At 42.2% G+C, this 18,253-nt stretch overlaps 1 protein-coding gene and 1 non-coding gene across 2 annotated transcripts in view; both read left to right on the top strand.

The window, feature by feature from the left end:
* Positions 1–17,783, top strand: part of RIMKLA (ribosomal modification protein rimK like family member A) — a 28,875-nt gene extending 11,092 nt beyond the window's left edge. The window contains exons 2-5 of the mRNA XM_007103484.3: positions 5,047–5,277; positions 8,496–8,582; positions 13,923–14,126; positions 17,100–17,783. Coding sequence (XP_007103546.1) covers positions 5,047–5,277; positions 8,496–8,582; positions 13,923–14,126; positions 17,100–17,590 — 1,013 coding nt within the window. The 3' untranslated portion in view covers positions 17,591–17,783. The remainder of the gene's footprint in view (positions 1–5,046; positions 5,278–8,495; positions 8,583–13,922; positions 14,127–17,099) is intronic.
* TRNAG-UCC (transfer RNA glycine (anticodon UCC)) lies at positions 15,410–15,482 on the top strand. The gene has a single exon. It is a non-coding gene; the product is annotated as a tRNA-Gly (tRNA).
* Positions 17,784–18,253: the final 470 nt, after the last annotated feature.

Genomic DNA, 18,253 nt, shown 5'->3' with positions numbered 1-18,253 from the left:
GGGAGAGGCCACGGCAGAGAGAGGGCCACGTACTGCAAAAAAAAAAAAAAAAAAAAAAAAAAAAAAAAAGGGAAGGAGGAGTGGCATAGCATCTACTCGGTAAGAATAAAAGTAACTTCCTTATGAGAAAATGCTGTGGGGTAGGGTAGAAAGAGACCAGAGAAAAACTGGAGAGTGATTGAGATGAGCCAGATCATGTTTGGGATGACACATCTCCCTCCTAACACAACACAGTAAATGTGCAGCACTTAATGGATTATTATCCACTTATTTTATTTATAGTGTTGATTCCTTTCTAACAACTCTCAGAGCTTCACTACCAGCCATGGTTACATGATCCTGCTCAAATGTAATCGTCCTAAAAGCTGCCGTAAGTGAGGTCCTTGCTTGCTCTCCTGCTACAGTGTCCTGCTATTTTCTTATTTCTGCTACTTGCTTTGTACATGAAGGGTTTTGTGTTTTTTTTTTTCCTAGCGTACAAGAAGCCCGTTTAGTTTTGAAGCTTGCTTTTTAGTTGTGAAGCCAGGGATGCATATGTGTGTACATGAATGAGTGTTGTGTGCCCACTGGTCTGGAGGGTGGTGACCCACTGTGCATCAGTTCTGTGTAAATGCAAAGACTTTGACAGTCAGAGCTAGTGCAGAGATGCATATTACAAGATGTCTTCTTTTTTTAATTGAAGCATAGTTGATTTACAATGTTGTGCTAATTTCTGCTGTACAGCAAAGTGACTCAGTTATACATATATATACATTCTTTTTTTATATTCTTTTCCATTATGGTTTATCCCAGGATACTGAATACAGTTCCCTGTGCTATATAGTAGGACCTTGTTGTTTATTTACTCTAAATGTAATAGTTTGCATCTGCTAACCCCAAACTCCCAGTCCTTCCCTCTCCCTCCCTCCCTCCCCCTTGGCACCCACAAGTCTGTTCTCTATGTTTTTTTTTTTAACAAGATGTCTTTAATTTAAATGCAATAATACATATGAATGTTCTTGGCAAAGTTCCTCAAACACAATAGATGATCAGTAAAAATGTTAGGCAAATTCAGATCTGGATGACTGCACCTTTTATTTTCCATGCTTCTTCCCTGTATGTTATACATATATATACATTCTTTTTTTATATTCTTTTCCATTATGGTTTATCCCAGGATACTGAATACAGTTCCCTGTGCTATATAGTAGGACCTTGTTGTTTATTTACTCTAAATGTAATAGTTTGCATCTGCTAACCCCAAACTCCCAGTCCTTCCCTCTCCCTCCCTCCCTCCCCCTTGGCAACCACAAGTCTGTTCTCTATGTTTTTTTTTTAACAAGATGTCTTTAATTTAAATGCAATAATACATATGAATGTTCTTGGCAAAGTTCCTCAAACACAATAGATGATCAGTAAAAATGTTAGGCAAATTCAGATCTGGATGACTGCACCTTTTATTTTCCATGCTTCTTCCCTGTATTGGTATGAATGATTGAGAATGGCTTTTAATTCTTAGAGCTCTACTTTCCAATAATGATTTGTTTATTTCTAAAGCTATTTCTCTGTATTATTAAGCGCATTTCTTTGCTGTTGTACATATAAATGCAAACGTCTAGTTTTGTAGAATTAATTTAATCCAATATATAGGTTAGAAAAAAAACAGGCTCAGTTCTTTGAAAAAGTTACTCATTTTTCTATCTTGTTTTTAATATATTAAAATATTTCCAAATATAAATAATAGAGTCAAAAACATAATTACCCATAAAAGTATATTATTCTTTTTAGAAGTAATATGGAGAAAATATTGTGGTTTCAAAAAGTTGATTTAGACTAGGTTGGCTATTGGTCATTATACTAACTAGTTTGGGGACTGATCTTTTTCACGATCTTATTGACCTGTTTGGGGACATAGTGATCTTTTTAGTTTTTAAAAAAAGTGGTTTGAGGCTAAATAGTAAATTTCAATCCCAGTCTAGCAATCTGGGAGATCCCCAAATATCCCAGAAGTAACTCAGCTCCTTTCCCCACACCTTGCTTCCCAGGTCAAGGTGATGCCTGAGGGCACTAGGGCACTTAATCACATGAAATCCCTTGTTATTGAGGGCAGGAGCCCCTCATTGTTCAGGGCTTTCTTTCCATTGCTGGCAGCCAAGCAGAGCCCTGCCCTCCTTGAGGTCCTGCATCAGCACTTCATTCCGTTGGTTTAAGGCCCAGAGATTACAGTGGGAACATTAAGGATCCCAGGAAAGGTGACACATTAAGTTCCATCCTTTCCCAAGAGGAGATATTAATGGGGAGAGGGAGAGAGATCACTAAGTGGTTAAAGGCTTCAGAATTCACTGACGGGTTTGCCAAGTGCCAGCCTTAAACCCAAGCTGTGCTTGGCCGTGGCTCTGTGGAATTGCTGTTCCTGCTAAAGGATGCCACGGTGAGCAGCAGACTCTTGTCTCTTACTTCTAGAAATGGTGATTTAGACAAGGTGCAAACAGCGAAGAAAATGGGCATGAACATGGGACAAGTGACGTTGCCCCTTAGCAAGGATGCTGGAGCTGGGTCAATGGGCAAAGAAGTAACTGGTTGTGCATATGTTTTCCCTAAACACATCACGTCCCTCTCTGCACAGAGCTGGACGGCCAGCACAGTCAGAGACCAGACCTGTCTAACTGCTTGGGAGAGCCTTTTCAGCTCCACGTTAACCCATTCCATTCTTCATTTATTAAAGGCTTCAGTTGGAATGAGCCAGGCCCAAAGATTTACCTTTGGAGAAGAGAGATGAAATCCTGGTAAGACTTCCTAGGTGTACGTGAATCTGCTTATCGAGGCTGAGCTGTCTCTCTCCACTTGTGGTTGGTATTTCCAGAAATGACTGAATTCTTTTCTTCCCATTTAGAAGTTTAACTGTTTGTCTGTGGTCTCATGTTGAGATTTAAAACCCAGACGTTTCTGCTGCTTCTCATCTCTCTAGGTCACTTTTCTGTTGCAAAGCCATTTTTTCTCATCAGGTGGTACAAATCTCCATAAAGTGTCCTACCTTGCTCAGTAGAGTGTCTGTGCAATAATAATGCCAGTGCCTTGCATATCTATAACGTTTTGTAGTTCTCAAAGCATTTTTGCATATATTATCTCATTATGTAATGTTGTTCTGGGCTGTTGCTTTTCCCCTGAGTGTTCTGTATTTTACTTGCCATTTTCACCAACTTGAATACTTTTCTTTCTTCTCCTACCAGTTTTGAGGATATTATTCAGGGTTTGCTCTTTTCCCCCTTTCATATTATTTTCCCCAGGGGCTCTAAGTGGCAAAGGAAAAAGCATGTATAAATGATACTGTTTTCTGATGGCAAAGTAAAGGTAACCTGAATGCTCTTTACAAATCATCCCTGAGAATTATATTCCATTTCCTTGGGTTCACACTATCAGCAGACGTACTAAAAACAATTTAACTTAATGATTGTGCTTACTCTCTTTTTTTAAATTGGTGAAACATCTAGAATGAGAGGAAACTGTGCAAGTTAGATCCATGTAGTAGTTTTGCGGTTTTGGTTTTTCTGTTTGCTTGCTTTTGTTTTGTTTTGCTTAGAGTTTTTATATTGATATTATTCATCCCACATTAGAGGAATAGTAACTTCCTTAGTACCTTTTGTTTTCTTGGAGTTATATGGTTGTACACTTTTATCACTTATGAAAGCAAAGGTGCTTTAGGTTAAAGCCTAAAAGATGGTTCTCAAACTGTGTTTAAAATGTTTTCTGTAGAGCATTTTAGAGACTCCTTTAAGGTTCACTAAGGCAGACCAAGTAGTTCCCTGAACTCACTTCTCATTGCCCTATCCAGTCTATTTCCTGTCTCCATCATTCCATCCCCAGATGCTGGGTGCATCGGAGATGCCTACGTAACTACTTAGAGTAATGCAAACCATAGGATATCAGGGTTGAAAGAGATTAAGCAGGTTGCTGTGAGCTTATCTAACTTTTGCATTCCTTCTGTGCCATCCTTAGATGACCAATCTCAGCCCATTCCATCCTAAGGCAGAGGAAAAGTATCCCTTTTGTCGAGCCCAAATCTATCTCCATGTAGCTTCTGTATAATTAAACAAACATTGAGTGCCTATCATGCAGCAGATACTGTTCTAGGGGCTGGGGATACAGAAGTGAACAGTCAGACAAAATAATGCTCTTTTGGATAGCTCCTCAGCTGTACCTCCTGAGGTCATAGAAGACAAGCCAAATAATTCTTCTGCATGGAGCCGCACAGTTAATTGAAGACTGCACTCCTGTTCCTCTGAGTCTTCACTACAAGATAATTCTACCAGTTCATCCAGTGTCATACAGGTTTAAGTCCTTTGGCTATATAGACCAATTGTTTTGTGATGCATTCTAGTTTTTCTTAATATGGAATTGATTTTTAGTATATTGACTTTTTTAAAGTTTTTTGTTATCAAGGTAATACACAGTTGGAGATATTTTGGAAAATACTGATAAGTATAAATAGAAAATCATCTATAATCCCATTACCCACTGTTAAAATGTTGGTATATTTCCTTCTAGCGTTTTCTAACTTGTACTGATAATTTTGTATCCTGTTTTTTTTACCTAACATTGACATTTTTACATTCATCATATTCGTAATATTCCAGATGACTTTTAAAGATGAAGCCATATAAGAGTAGAAAAGATACCGTAAGTGACCTTTACTGCATTCCTTGTCATTAAGTCTCCAGCCTCCTAAGCCACTACATTTTGAGTAATACTAGTCCTACATGGAAGGAGGGTGCTGGACTGCATTATCTCCTATGGATTCTTCTAACTTGGATTATTTTTGATATGCTGCTCTTCCCCCACCCCTCTGCCCCGCCCTGTTCATTCTTTTGTGTTTCCTCAATGTCATGCTCTGCCCATTTGTTTGGAGTATAGGGTGGACGGTAGCTTCTCATTACAACAGGATATCCAAGTGCCATTTTCAAGGCTATCTTCCTGCTAGGTTCAGTCTTGAGGAGTCTGTTGGAACCAGTGCTTCTGGTGGGACTAGATGATGGCCAGCCCAGAGCTCATTTCTTCCTTTGATTGCAGGCCTGCAGCTGAACCAGAAGGCACTCACCACTTTCCCAGACGTGGTGCTTGTCCGGGTGTCCACACCCTCAGTGCAGTCGGACAGTGACATCACCGTCCTGCGACACCTGGAGAAGTTGGGCTGCCGCTTAGTCAACCGCCCACAGAGCATTCTGAACTGCATCAACAAATTCTGGACATTCCAGGAGCTGGCTGGACATGGGGTCCCCATGCCGGACACCTTCTCCTATGGTGAGTGTCCTTAAAATAGGATTGAGACTTGTCTTTCCAAATAGCCTGCATCCCTATGTTCTCTCTCCCTAGAAGGCCTCTGGTATCTCTTGTTGGTTTTCAAGGTGAATCTGTTCATCTTAGATGATTCAACATCCTGTGTCTTTATCATAGTCATTCCCTCTGTCTGAAATGTCTTTGCTTCTTTCTCTCTGGAATTCATTCATTAAATATGTAGCTGGTACACACTATGTGCCAACTACCACAATAGGCTCTAGGCTCTAGCAATAAGTAAGGGAGTCCTACCCTCAGGGCATTCCCAGTTCATCAGAGGCAATTTCAATGCAGTGCCAGGATAAGAGTTAGTGCAAGGTGGTATGGGAATACACAGGAGAGCTCCTAATTTAGTTTAGTAGGTGATGAGGAAAGAAGGCTTCCCAAAAGAGAGAACATCTAAACTAGCCGAAGTTATCCAGCTAAAGCAAGGGGGGCAGGGGAGCAGTCTAAGAAGAAAGCAGAATGTAGAAAGACCTAGAGGCAAGAGAGAGCATGACCAATTGGTGGTATTTTGAGTAGTTTGTGGAACGTCAAGGAGATAGAGTTGAGATATAAGGCTAGAAAGATAAGAAGTCACCATATACAGTACATGAAAGAGATCAGGGGTAATCCTGAGACTAACTGGAAGTTATTGGAGGGCTTTAAGCAAGGAAATGGCCTGATCAGAGTTCAGAATGTCACTTTGGCTACACTGGAGAAGGAATTGGACCAGGGGCAAAGTAGAGACAGGATATGTACTGGTAGGCTTTATAAATAATGCAAATGAGCAATGATAGTCTAAACTAAGGTGGTCATAGTAAAAAAAGAAGATAAGTGAACAGATTCAGGACTTAGGAAGGAGACAGAAATATTAGGACATGATGACTGAGTGGCTATGAGGAGCATGGAGAGGAATCAAGAGTGACTCTGGTTTCTGGTTTGGGCAACCAGATGTGAAAGCGAACACTCACTGAGACTAGAAGAATGGAGGAGGAGAAACAGCTTGGTGGGTAGGGCAAGGCATTGTCGGAAGAGGTTATTATAGTTTGGGACACATTCTGTTTGAGGTGTCTATAGTATATAAAAGTAAAACTATGCAGTAGGCAGCAGATAAATGGATCTGGAGCTCCTGAGAGAGGTGTAGACTAAGGAAGTGGATTTGGAAACTTCCATTATGTTAAGTGAAGTCACAAGAATGGATGAGATTACTCAGGGAGATGATGTAGAATGAAGAGAGGCCTGAGATGTACACCTAAAATGGTTAAAATGGTAAATTTTATGTTATGTATATTTTACCACAATAAAATAACAACATTTAATAAAAGAGGGTTCGAGAGGGAATCCTTTAGGGAATAGGAAAAGGAAGAAGGACCTATGCAAGAGGCCAAGTAAGAGCACCTGGAGAGGTGAGAACAGAAAGAAGAGAGATGACAGAAGCCAATGGAAAGAACATCCCAAGAAGGATGGTGTAATTAAAAGGGGTGTTTAATTCTGAGAGGATGTGTAACATACTCATGGAGATATGTGTTGGATTTAGCAACAGGGAGTTGAATGAATACAGCTTCAGTTCAGCCATAGGGAGAAAAGCCCACTTGTCAAGGATGAGGAAGTGAATGGGAAGTGAGGAAACTGAAACCCTTTGAGTAGCTTGATTGTAGGGATACAAGGTTGTAGTTAAGGGATAATGCAGGGTGAAGGAATGGGTTTTATTTATTTAAGATGGGAGATTACTGAGCATGTTTAAAATGCTGCTGGAATTCTGAACTGAGAGGTTGAAGATACAGCAGAGAGGGGACACTTAATGGTGCAAGATCCCTGAGGAAGTGAGAGGGAAAGGGGTCCGAGGCACAGGTACAGGGATGGCCTCAGATAAGCAGGACCCCTCTTGCACTGTATTATAAGGGAAGGACAAAAGGTTGGCTAGAGAGGAGTTACATTTATCAGCAGGTGTCAGGAAGCTGGGAGTTCTCTTCTTATAAAATGTCCTCATTGTAAAGATGCCCCTGATTATCTACGCTGCCTCTTCATGCTGCTTTATTTTTTTTTAATGATTAGCACTTTTGTGACAGGTCTTATTAGTATCCCAGAGTATTTTCCTTTGCAAAAAATTGATGAACTACAGTATAACCTGTGGTAGGCAGAATAATGGTCCCCCAAAGATGCAAAGGTATAGGAAATCAAGGAAGCTTATAAAACAATTTAGAAAGATTTTAATACAGATTAATATTCCTATTTTTTTAATGAAGGCTTAAAGGAGTGTAGTGGAGCCAATTCGGGCTTTCAAGTCATGCCTTACCTTTGGGTGAGAAAAATCCCAGGCTTGGTTTCTTTGGGTATTGGTTTTCTACTGCAGTACAACAATCTACTGAAAACTTAGCAGCTTAAACAATACCCATTTATCATCTCACAGTTTCTGGAGGTCTGAAGTCCAGCCACAGCACAGCTGGACTCTTTGCTTAGGTCTCGCCAGGCTGAAATCAAGGGGCAGCTGGACTGGGACCACATCTGAGGTCTGGGGTCTTCCAGGCTTACTGTTGGCGTTCAGTTCCTTGTAGTTGTAGGTCTGAGGTTCCCACTTACTTGCTGGCTGTTAACTGAGGGCCATTCTCAGCTCTTAGAGGCTGCCTATTGGCCCTGTCACATGGACTTCTCTCCAACATGGCAGTTTTCTCCCCCAAGGGCAGCAGGAGAGTTTCTCTGAGGCTTCACCTTCTTTTACAGGGCTCACCTGATTAGGCCAGGTCCACCAACAATCATCTCCCTTTTGATTAACTCAAAGTCAACTGATTATTAGCCTAATCGCAGGAATGCTATCCCAGCATAGTCACTTGTCCCCCCTACACTCAGGAGAGGGGGTTGTACAGAGCATGTACACCAGCGGGTAGGAATCTTGGGGGCCTTCTTAGAATTCTGCCTACCACAGCCAAGGTTAAGGGAAAAATCCCTGCTCTGCCTGCGGAGTTGTTGTCATGACGACTGCGTGAACGAGAGCACGTGAAGCCTCTGCCATGTGGAAGCATGTGATAATGCTGCTTTCCTTATCTCTCTGTTCCCACCTTTTGTATGGCACATGCACAGTGCATGTCTGTCCAATGGAATGGGTTCACATTGCCTTAATCAGAGAGATGTGAGGCCTCCAAAGAATTCCCGCAGAGCCCTGGACCATCAGCCTCACCTTCACTGACTTTTGTTTTTCTTGACAGGTGGGCATGAAGACTTTGCAAAAATGATCGATGAAGCCGAGCCGCTGGGCTACCCAGTCGTGGTGAAGAGCACACGCGGACACCGGGGTCAGTGCTGCTCTTCCCGGGCTTCTGTTTGGGCCTCCTCTCTGCTCGGAGGAGACAGAGCTCCCCCTTGCGGAGCTTGTGGTGTAGTCCTTACTTCTGTCCCCTCCTCGCTGTCCCCACTGTCCTTGCTTTGTCCAGACCCTTCCCGGCCCTTCCCTGGACTCTGGCAGCAGACTCCTGACTTGATTCTGACTGGTTTCCCTAACTTCACTCCCAGTGCATCCCCTATACGTTGGGGGGAGCAATTTCTCTGAAACAAAGATCTCTTCTTGTCACTCCCTTGCTGAAAACCCCTCCCAAGAACTGGTGTTGCATATCAGATACAGTTTATATTCCTCACCGCGGCACTGAAGGCCCTGGACGAACAGCATCCATCTTCCTTTGCAGCCTTCTCTAGCCACGTGAACCCTCCGTAATCCATTCCAGACTAGACCGTGTATTCTGCTGTCTTTAAACCTCTGCTCTCTTCCCTTTGCTGGGAACGCCATCTTCCTCTGCCCTCTAGTGAACTTCTGCTCGGGCTTTAAGGCCAGCTCCATGTCGTTTCTTCTCTGTCCACATCGCTGGTCTCCTTCCCTCTCTTCCAGACAAAATTAATTGCCCTTCCCCTTGTGTTTCCGAAGCACTTCATCCATGCCGCTAGCATAGTACTACGGCTTACGACAGTTATAGATTTATGTGCCTTTTCCCCTTTTTGACTGAGAGCTGCTCAGGGGGTGGGAACCAGGTCCTGCCCATCTCTGTCTCCAAGACCTACTACAGTGCTCAAGACATAGTAGTTGAAGAGGATGTGTGCAGCAGAAAGCCATCCCCCTCCCTTGTGGTATGTGAGCGAGTACCTCCTGATGATACCCAGATGGCATCCTTAACTGCTCAGGGCATCTGGAATGAGAGGAGGTACCCTAATGGACATGGAATGAGCGGTTCCCATGAACTTGACACACTCACTGCTCTCAATCTCCAATGTGTAGAGAGTAGAGAAGTAGCACTTCAAGGTGATGGCTTCTGTGTCAGGTCAACGCCTGTTTGAGCCAAACGGAGGGAGGGCCCCACTCTGCCCTGAGGCAGGGAAGACTTCGGTGGAAGAAAAGGAGACTTAAGTTGGAATGTGGAGTTTGAACTGGGTGAGCAACATACAGAAACAGGTGTGGGCAAAGCAACCTGGGAAAGGAAAGGGGTCCTGCTAAGAAGTGAGAGAAATGAGTTTGGGTGGCGAGGTGGGGCTCTGAATACGATTCACATGTACTACAGTGCAAAAATGCAATGTCTCGACTAGTTTTTTATTGTGGTAAAATATACATAAAATAAAATTCAACTAATATTTATTGAGTGCCCACAAAGTGCCAAGGGGATACAGAAAGGAACAGAACAAAAATTCCTGCCCTCCAGGAGCTCACATTGTAGAAGGGAAAGACAGACAATAAACAAATTAAATAGAAGATAGAGTATTTTTAGATGTTTTTAAAATGGAGATATAATTCACAAAACAAACAATGTACCATTTTAAATTATATACTTCAGAGGATTTTAGTATCTTCACTCTTCTGTACAACCATTACACTATCTCATTCCATAACATTTCCATCACCCCAAAAAGAAACCCTGTACTTGTTAAAGGTCAGTCCCAATGGCCCCTCCCCTAGTCCCTGGGAACCACTAATCTGTTTTCTGTTTCTATGGCTTTGCTTCTTTTGGACATTTCATATCAATGGAACCAAACAATATGTGGCCTTTTGTGTGGGTTTCTCTGACTTAGCATAATGTTTGCAAGGATCATCATGTTGTAGGATGGATCAGTTTTTTATCCCTTTTTTTGTGTGTGTGTGTGGTACTCGGGCCTCTCACTGTTGTGGCCTCTCCCATTGCGGTGCACAGGCTCCGGACGCACAGGCTCAGCGGCCATGGCTCACGGGCCTAGCCGCTCCGTGGCATGTGGGATCTTCCCGGACCGGGGCACGAACCCGTGTCCCCTGCATCAGCAGGCGGACTCTCAACCACTGCGCCACCAGGGAAGCCCTTTTATCCCTTTTTATGACTCAATAATATTCTATTGTATGGATATGCCACATTTTGTTTATCTGTTCATCTGTTGAAGGACATTTGGGTTGCTTTACTTTGTGGCTGTTATAAATAATGCTGCTATGAACATTCATGTACAAGTTTTTGTGTGAACATGTGTTTTCATTTCTCTTGGGTATACACCTAAGAGTAGAATTGCAGGGTCATATGGTAACTCTGTGTTTAACTTTAGGGAAACTGCCAAACTGTTTTCCACAACAGTTATGCCATTTTACATTCCCACCAGCAATGTATGAAGTTCCAATTTCTTCACATACTAAACAAAACTTTTATATTGGGTATATTAATTTGCCTTGACAAATTATGCAAGTGGTCACCATACCTCCACCATAAAAACAAGCCACAAGCCAAAATGCATGTTTTCCAAGCATTAGTAATGTATGGGCCCACTTTATATACTTATTTTTAAAGTCTTTTTTAAACTTGAGGTATAATTGACATGCAAACATTATATTAGCTTCAGGTGTACAACATAGTGATTCAATATTTGTCTATATTGCGAAATGATCACAGTAAGTCTAGTTAACATCTGTCACCATACATAGTTACAGAATTTTTTTCTCTTATTATGAAAACTTTTAAGATTTACTTTCTTAGCAACTTTTAAATGTGTAATTTGTTTTTATTATAGCCATCCTACCGGGTGTAATGCGGTATCTTATTATGGTTTTGATTTGTATTTCCCTAATGACTAATGTTGAACATCTTTTCATATTATTGGCCATTTGTATATCTTCTTTGAAGGAATGACTATTCAAATCCTTTGGCCATTTTTCAGTTGGCTCATTGGTCTTTTATTGACTTTTTTAGAGCTCTTTATATATTGTGGCTACTACTGTCTTATCAGATATGTAATTTGAGCATGATTTTTTCCCACTCTGTAGGTCGTCTTTTCACTTTTTTGATAGTATCCTTTGATACACAAAAGGTTTTGATTTTAATGAAGTTCAATTTATCTGTTTTTTCCTTTGGTTACTTGTATTTTTGATGTCATTTTGTGCTTGCCTAATCCAAGGCCACACAGATTTACACCTATCTCTCCTCCTAAGAGTTTTACAGTTTTAGCCCTTACATTTGGGTCTTTGAGGCATTTTGAATTAATTTTTGTGTATGGTGTGATGAAGGTCCAACTTCATTCTTTTGCCTGTGGATATCCAGTTTTCCCAGTATTATTTGTTGAAGAGACTCCTGGTTCCCCATTGAATGCTCTTGGAACTCTTGCCAAAAATCAAAAATTGACCATCTGTATAAGAGTTTATTCTGGGCTCTCAATTCTATTCCATTCATGTATATGTCTATCCTTATGCCAGGCCACACTGTCTTGTTACTGTAACTTGGTAGAAAGTTTTGAAATTGGGAAATACAAGTCCTCCAACTTTGTCCTTCTTTTTCAAGATTGCATTGGCTATTTGGGGTCCCTTGCATTTACATATGAATTTTAGGATCATCATATCGATTTCTGCAAAACAGGAAGTTGGAATTTTGGTGGGGATTGCACTGAGTTTGTAGATCAATTGGAGGAGTATTGCCATCTTAACAATATTAATCTTCCAATTTCTGAACATGGAATGTCTTTCCATTTATTTCAATCTTTAATTTCTTTCAAATATTTTATAGTTTTCAGTGTATAAGTCTTGAGCTTCTTTGGTTAAATGTATTCCTAAGTTTTTTTATTCCTTTTGATACTATCGTAAATGGAATTGTGATCTTAATTTTATTTTCAGATTGGTCGTTGCTAGTGTAGCACACACATCTGAGGGAAAATGGATAGGGAGTAAACAAAGTCACAGCAGTTGTTAGGCTCTAGTATATGGAAATAAATCTAAAGAAGGCAGTGGACTCATGCAGGCTATGCCTTTGAGAAAGTTACTAATCTTGTGGACCTTTATTTTCCTCTTCTGTAAAACAAAAATAACTATCCTTGTCCTAATGGCTTCATAGAGCTAGTATGAAGTGTAAAAGAAATAATTAAAAAAAAAAATAAAGTGTTTGGCACACAGTAGATGATTAACTAATCTTAGTGCCCTTCCCCCAGCCCATTTTTTTTCTTCCTTGCTTTAAAACTGTAGCTCCTTTATTAACTGCAGACTAAGCCCCATATTAGAACCTCTGTGCCGGGAACCAAGGAATAAAGTCCATATTTTAGCCCCCATCTCTGCTGAAAATCCTACCTAATGTCCAGAGAATCCCCAGTGCCTATCACTGAATCCCAGCCACCTGCTGCCAGATGCCAGATCTCCTGGTGCCAGATGTCCAATGATTGAGACATGTTTTGGAGGTTACTTTTTGGTCTTATATGCCACTAGGGGCTGATACCCATCCCTCTTTTTATTAAGACTTCAGAAATGTCCCACTCTTTTTAAGGTGGTGACACATATCTTAGGAAAACCATCTCTTTTTTCCATGTTTGCTAACAAGAAGGATCAGGGTATGGTATGCTTATGTCAGGTTTACAGAGCAAACCTGTCAGGGCCCCCTGCTCATATCTGTTAGCTGACATGCAAATGGAAAAGCAGATGTCAAATAATTGCAAAAGCATAAGTGATTCAAGCAGAAAATACAGAATTTGGAGTCAAGAAGGAATGCTTTTCCCAGAGATCAATGGAAGTATGGATCATTCCTTTCAGAATTAAATGGGTATAGCCAAATAATAAGTTTCTTATGTTTAAAAGGAGGAAGCACGTCTGGCAGTGGCTCCCTCTTTGAACTCCCATAGTATTTTGCACAGACCTCTCCTGATGCTATATCAGGCTGTGTCATTATCTTTTGTGGGTCTCTCTCCATCTTGACTGGGAATTCCTCTAAAGTATGTTCAATTAGTTATGTTCTGTAAGCATTGATTGACACTTGCTTTGTGCATCGAGCCTAGTGTGAGGTGTGAGGATTTAGAAAAAAAAGTGAGACATGGACTCTACCAAATCAGCATCCTGGGGTGATAGGAGGTGCTGACTGTTTCTGTAACCGAATTGACTAGATCCCTAGGAATTTATTTTGGCCTCTTCTGGGTGTTTCTGGAATACATTTTGATTTCATTTTGAAAAAAGAGTTGTGAAAGGAGAGGGACCTGAGTAAAACCCAGAAAAAAATGAGGTTCGACGGCCATTTGATAAGACGCAAGAGTCGAGTCAGAGAAATTGAAGGGGCCACAGTGAGGCGAGTTGGGAAAGAATGGATGACTCTGGACCTGGAGGTGGGTTGGCAAGGACAGCGCTCAGAGGCTTCTCTAACTACTTCTCTTGCTCTTTGTCTTTCTTCTTAAAGGAAAAGCTGTTTTTCTCGCAAGAGATAAACACCACCTCTCAGACATCTGCCATGTGATCCGCCACGATGTGCCCTACCTGTTCCAGAAGTACGTGAAGGAGTCCCACGGAAAGGATATCCGGGTGGTGGTAGTAGGTGGCCAGGTGATAGGCTCTATGCTTCGCTGCTCCACAGACGGACGGATGCAGAGCAACTGCTCTCTCGGTGAGGCACGAAAGCTCAGTCGGACCGTTGGTCAGGGGACGCCACCAGGGTTTTTCATTAGGATGTTTGCGCCCAGCCAGTGAATGTGTCTCGATCCTTCCTATCTGGTCAGACCGTCTGCAGGGCACCAGGATCACAGAGAGGAATTAGAAACAAGCCCTTTCCCTTAGCAGCAAGCAGTCCAGGAGGGGGACGGTGGGTGTAAGTGCCATGACGGAGGTCAGGCCAGGGATGTCAGGACACTGAGATTTGAACCCTGTCCTGTAGGTGTTAGGACTTGGCAGTCAGCTTTAAACAAGGGAGTGACATGAGGATTGGTGTTTGAGAAAAACTGACATCTGGGAAGAGGATGGATTGAAGGCATGAGAGGGAGGCAGGGAGTTGAGTTTGGAAGCTGTGGCAATAGCTCAGGCAAGAAGTAAGGAGAGTCTAAACTAAGGCAATGGGGAACTCCCTGACAATCCAGTGGTTAAGACACCGCGCTTTCACTGCTGAGGGCTCAGGTTCGATTCCTGGTCCAGGAACTCCAGCAAGCCATGTGGTGCGGCCAAAAATAATAATTTAAAAAAAAAAAAAGAAACTGAAAAGTAAAGCTATGGCTGGAGACATAGCATATTCTGCTTTTCCATTGTAATTGAAGATTGTGTTTCTTTTTTCTTTTGAAAATTGTGTTTTTCTTATATGTTTGACGTTATTAGAAAGCTGCAGTTTATGTCTGGGTCAAATGCATAACCTCATCCCATTAACCTATTGATAAAGCTTGTTTTCAGTTTTGGTGCATGGAGATGGTCCCGGGGGACATGGGAATGTTCATCTTCATCACAGAAATCTATTGTCAGCCTCATGAGTGGAATTTGTATGTTGGTAATGTGAAAAAGTACCCAGTTGTTATTTCCTAAATCACTGGATGAGTATACCAAGTCTGGTGACTAATGAAGAGGCTGAAACACAATCCGGTCCTTCTTTCTGAGTGTGATTGAGCAGCCTCCCCAAGTGGACTCCAGGGTAGAGGCTGACAGTGTAGTGATTAATGAGAGTCCTTGCCCTCAGGCAGCTTATGGTCCAGTAAAGGAGAAGACGCATAAGCAGATCATTGTAAGGTACTGTGACTAAAGTGCTGTGACAGAAGCAAATGCTAGGCTCAGGTTGACACAGTGCTAAGTACCTAATATATTATCTCATTTAATTTTCATGACAATCCCATGTCTTGCCACAGTATCGAACCTTATGTATTATCAGTTTGTCTTTTTCAGTCAGCTCACAAAATCCATTCTTTGGGGACTTCCCTGGTGGTCCAGTGGTTAGGACTCTGTACTTCCACTGCTGGGGCCCTAGGTTCGATCCCTGGTCAGGGAACTAAGATCCCACAAGCCATACGGCCAAAAGAAAAAACAAACAAAAAAATGCATTCTTTAAATAGAAACTACACTGTTTTGTAATTTATCCATATTCCTTTTTTTGTTGAGCTGTTTTAAAGCTGTTCAGTAGCCTTTTCCTCACACCACGTAATAGATGGTGGAGGGGCAGAGTTAAGGTAAAGCCATTAGTTCCTGAGAATACCAGTGTTAAGTCTTTGCAAAGAGACTAAAGGAAGACAATTAAATCTGAGGTCTTAGCTTTTTAACAAGTAAGGGCAATCAGACTCTCTCTGACCTCGGTATGAGATTTTTGTCTCACAGGCCTCTCTCTTCTTAGAAAATAATAATTTTGTTTCTTCTAATTTCTAAAAGGAATTCATTCTCAATGTAGAAAATACAGCAAAGTCAAATGAAAAACGATATTTATCATTAATCCCACCATCTAGAGACAACCAGTGTTAACATTTTGGTGTCGTTTCTGATGACGTTTTTTTGCATAATTATGGTCATACTGTACAGCCTTTAATCCTTATAAGTATTTTCCCATGTGATCACAAACTCTATCATTTTTAGTGATGGTTGCAAACTATGCTGCTTTCCTCTACTGTGAGCTGTTTAGATTATAATTTTTCATTTACTCATCAACAAATATCGAGTGCCTACTAGGTACCAGTATTTTGACTTCCAGTATTTTAAATGACTGCCATCAGCATCTTTGTGCATAAAGCTTTTTTTCCCAATATATAAGATTATTTCCTTCATGGTGGGATGACTGGGTCAGAGGATATAAACATTTTTTTAACTCTAGGAAAGAAACAATCATATTACTTTCTCAAAGGGTGTCCTGATTTCCATCCAGACCTTTTGTTGGTAATAAAAATGCCTATCTTGCTGCCCATCTCGCTGCCCTTCCCCGACATCCCTCACCCCTCTTCCTTGAAGGGTCATTTGACTCATTAGTCCAGTCGGTGCCTGGTGTTGTTGCCAAAATTCGGCCTCTGTACACTGGGGCCAGATTAAATCTCAGAGACAGAGTTTTGGTGAAGTATCATAGAAAGGAATAGCTTTATTGCTTTGCCAGGCAAAGGGGGCCACAGTGGGCTAATGCCCACAGGACTGTGTGTCCTGCCCCGGAGGGGGTAGTGAGGAGTCTTACAGTGTTCAAGGAGCAGGGCGTGATCAGCTCGTGGACATTCTTCTGATTGGCTGGTGGTGAGGTAATGGGCTCTCAGCATCATCACCCTTCTGGTTCCAACCGGTCTGGGGTCTCCGTGCTTGTGGGCAGCATACATTTAACTTCTTCCACCTGCTGGGGGTTTCAGTATCTGCAAAACAGCTCACAGGACGTGGCTCAAAATATTATCTGCAGTCCTTGAGGAAGAACTAAAGGTCCTTGACTTTGTTTAATGGCTAAAGTATTATTATCTTATCTTGCTTGACTGTTTTCCTTTCCTTCTGCGTTTTCTCACTTCTCTGATTAAATTTATTCTTTGACTAAAGTTTTTCTACGACAAAGGGCAGGCAGAGGATATGGGTAGGGGTCTCTTCTGGGAAGGCCTTATACGGTCCTGCTCGGTTACAGTGTCACCATTACATCACTGCACTTTCCCCACAGGTGGCGTGGGCGTCATGTGCCCACTGACAGAACAAGGCAAGCAGCTGGCTATCCAGGTGTCCAACATCCTGGGCATGGACTTCTGTGGCATCGATCTCCTCATCATGGACGATGGCTCCTTTATGGTGTGCGAAGCAAACGCCAACGTGGGTTTCCTAGCCTTCGACCAGGCCTGCAACTTAGATGTGGGCGGGATCATTGCGGACTACACCATGTCCTTGCTGCCCAACAGGCAGACGGGGAAGATGGCTGTCCTCCCAGGACTGTCTAGTCCCAGGGAGAAGAAAGAGCCAGACAGCTGTGCTTCAGCTCAGGGAGTCACAGAGAGCGTCTACGCCATCAACAGCGGGTCTACCTCTAGCGAGAGCGAGCCTGAACTGGGAGAGATCCGGGGGTCCTCAGCAAGCACAGCGGGGGCCCCGGCCCCCATGCTGCCCGACCCTGGCTACAACATTAACACCAGGATTGCTTCAGAATTAAAACTTAAGTGAATTCCTGCTTTTTGGCAGCATTGAAACCAAATCCTACTGCTTCCCTAGTAGTTTTGAGCGAATAAAATCTGGACTAGTGTGATTTCATTTGCACAGAAACTAGAAATCCCATCTGGGCACTCAGCATTCTTTCTAACGATGATTTAAGCAAATGGCCTAGCTTTGTGGTTTTTATAAACACTAATATAAAAACCCTCACCGAGAACAACATCCCAACTGATGGATTTGAGACCGATGTCTGCTGCAAGCAGTTGGATGTTACGGCTGACTCTGTGCTGTGCTTCTGGCTTTTAGCAGTGGAGCCCATTAACTCAGAACGGAAGTACTGTACAAAAGAGCAACCACCGGACAGAGGCACGTGCAGAAGAGGTGGAATGTGACTGCAGTTGTGTGCTCGTCATTAAGTGTGTGTGTGTATGTGTGTGTGTGAGTGAGAGAGAGAGAGAGAGATACTCGGAGTATACACAGTCCCAGCGCTATTAGAGAATCAGTCTCTGCTCCCCATCAATCACCATCTTGACCATATGTCTCTGACACTCAGGATATGGTGTTTTAAAGGGAGCTTCCTCAGCATCTTCAGTGAAGCACTTTGTAGAAAGTGAAATTGAGCGTCCTTTGACTTCACTCTTTGGCAAGCATCCTGCTCTGTAACTGGGGCTTTCT

Source organism: Physeter macrocephalus, chromosome 3 (assembly GCF_002837175.3).
Source record: "Physeter macrocephalus isolate SW-GA chromosome 3, ASM283717v5, whole genome shotgun sequence".
NCBI lineage: Eukaryota > Metazoa > Chordata > Mammalia > Artiodactyla > Physeteridae > Physeter > Physeter macrocephalus.
This window is presented reverse-complemented; position numbering and strand designations above follow the sequence as displayed.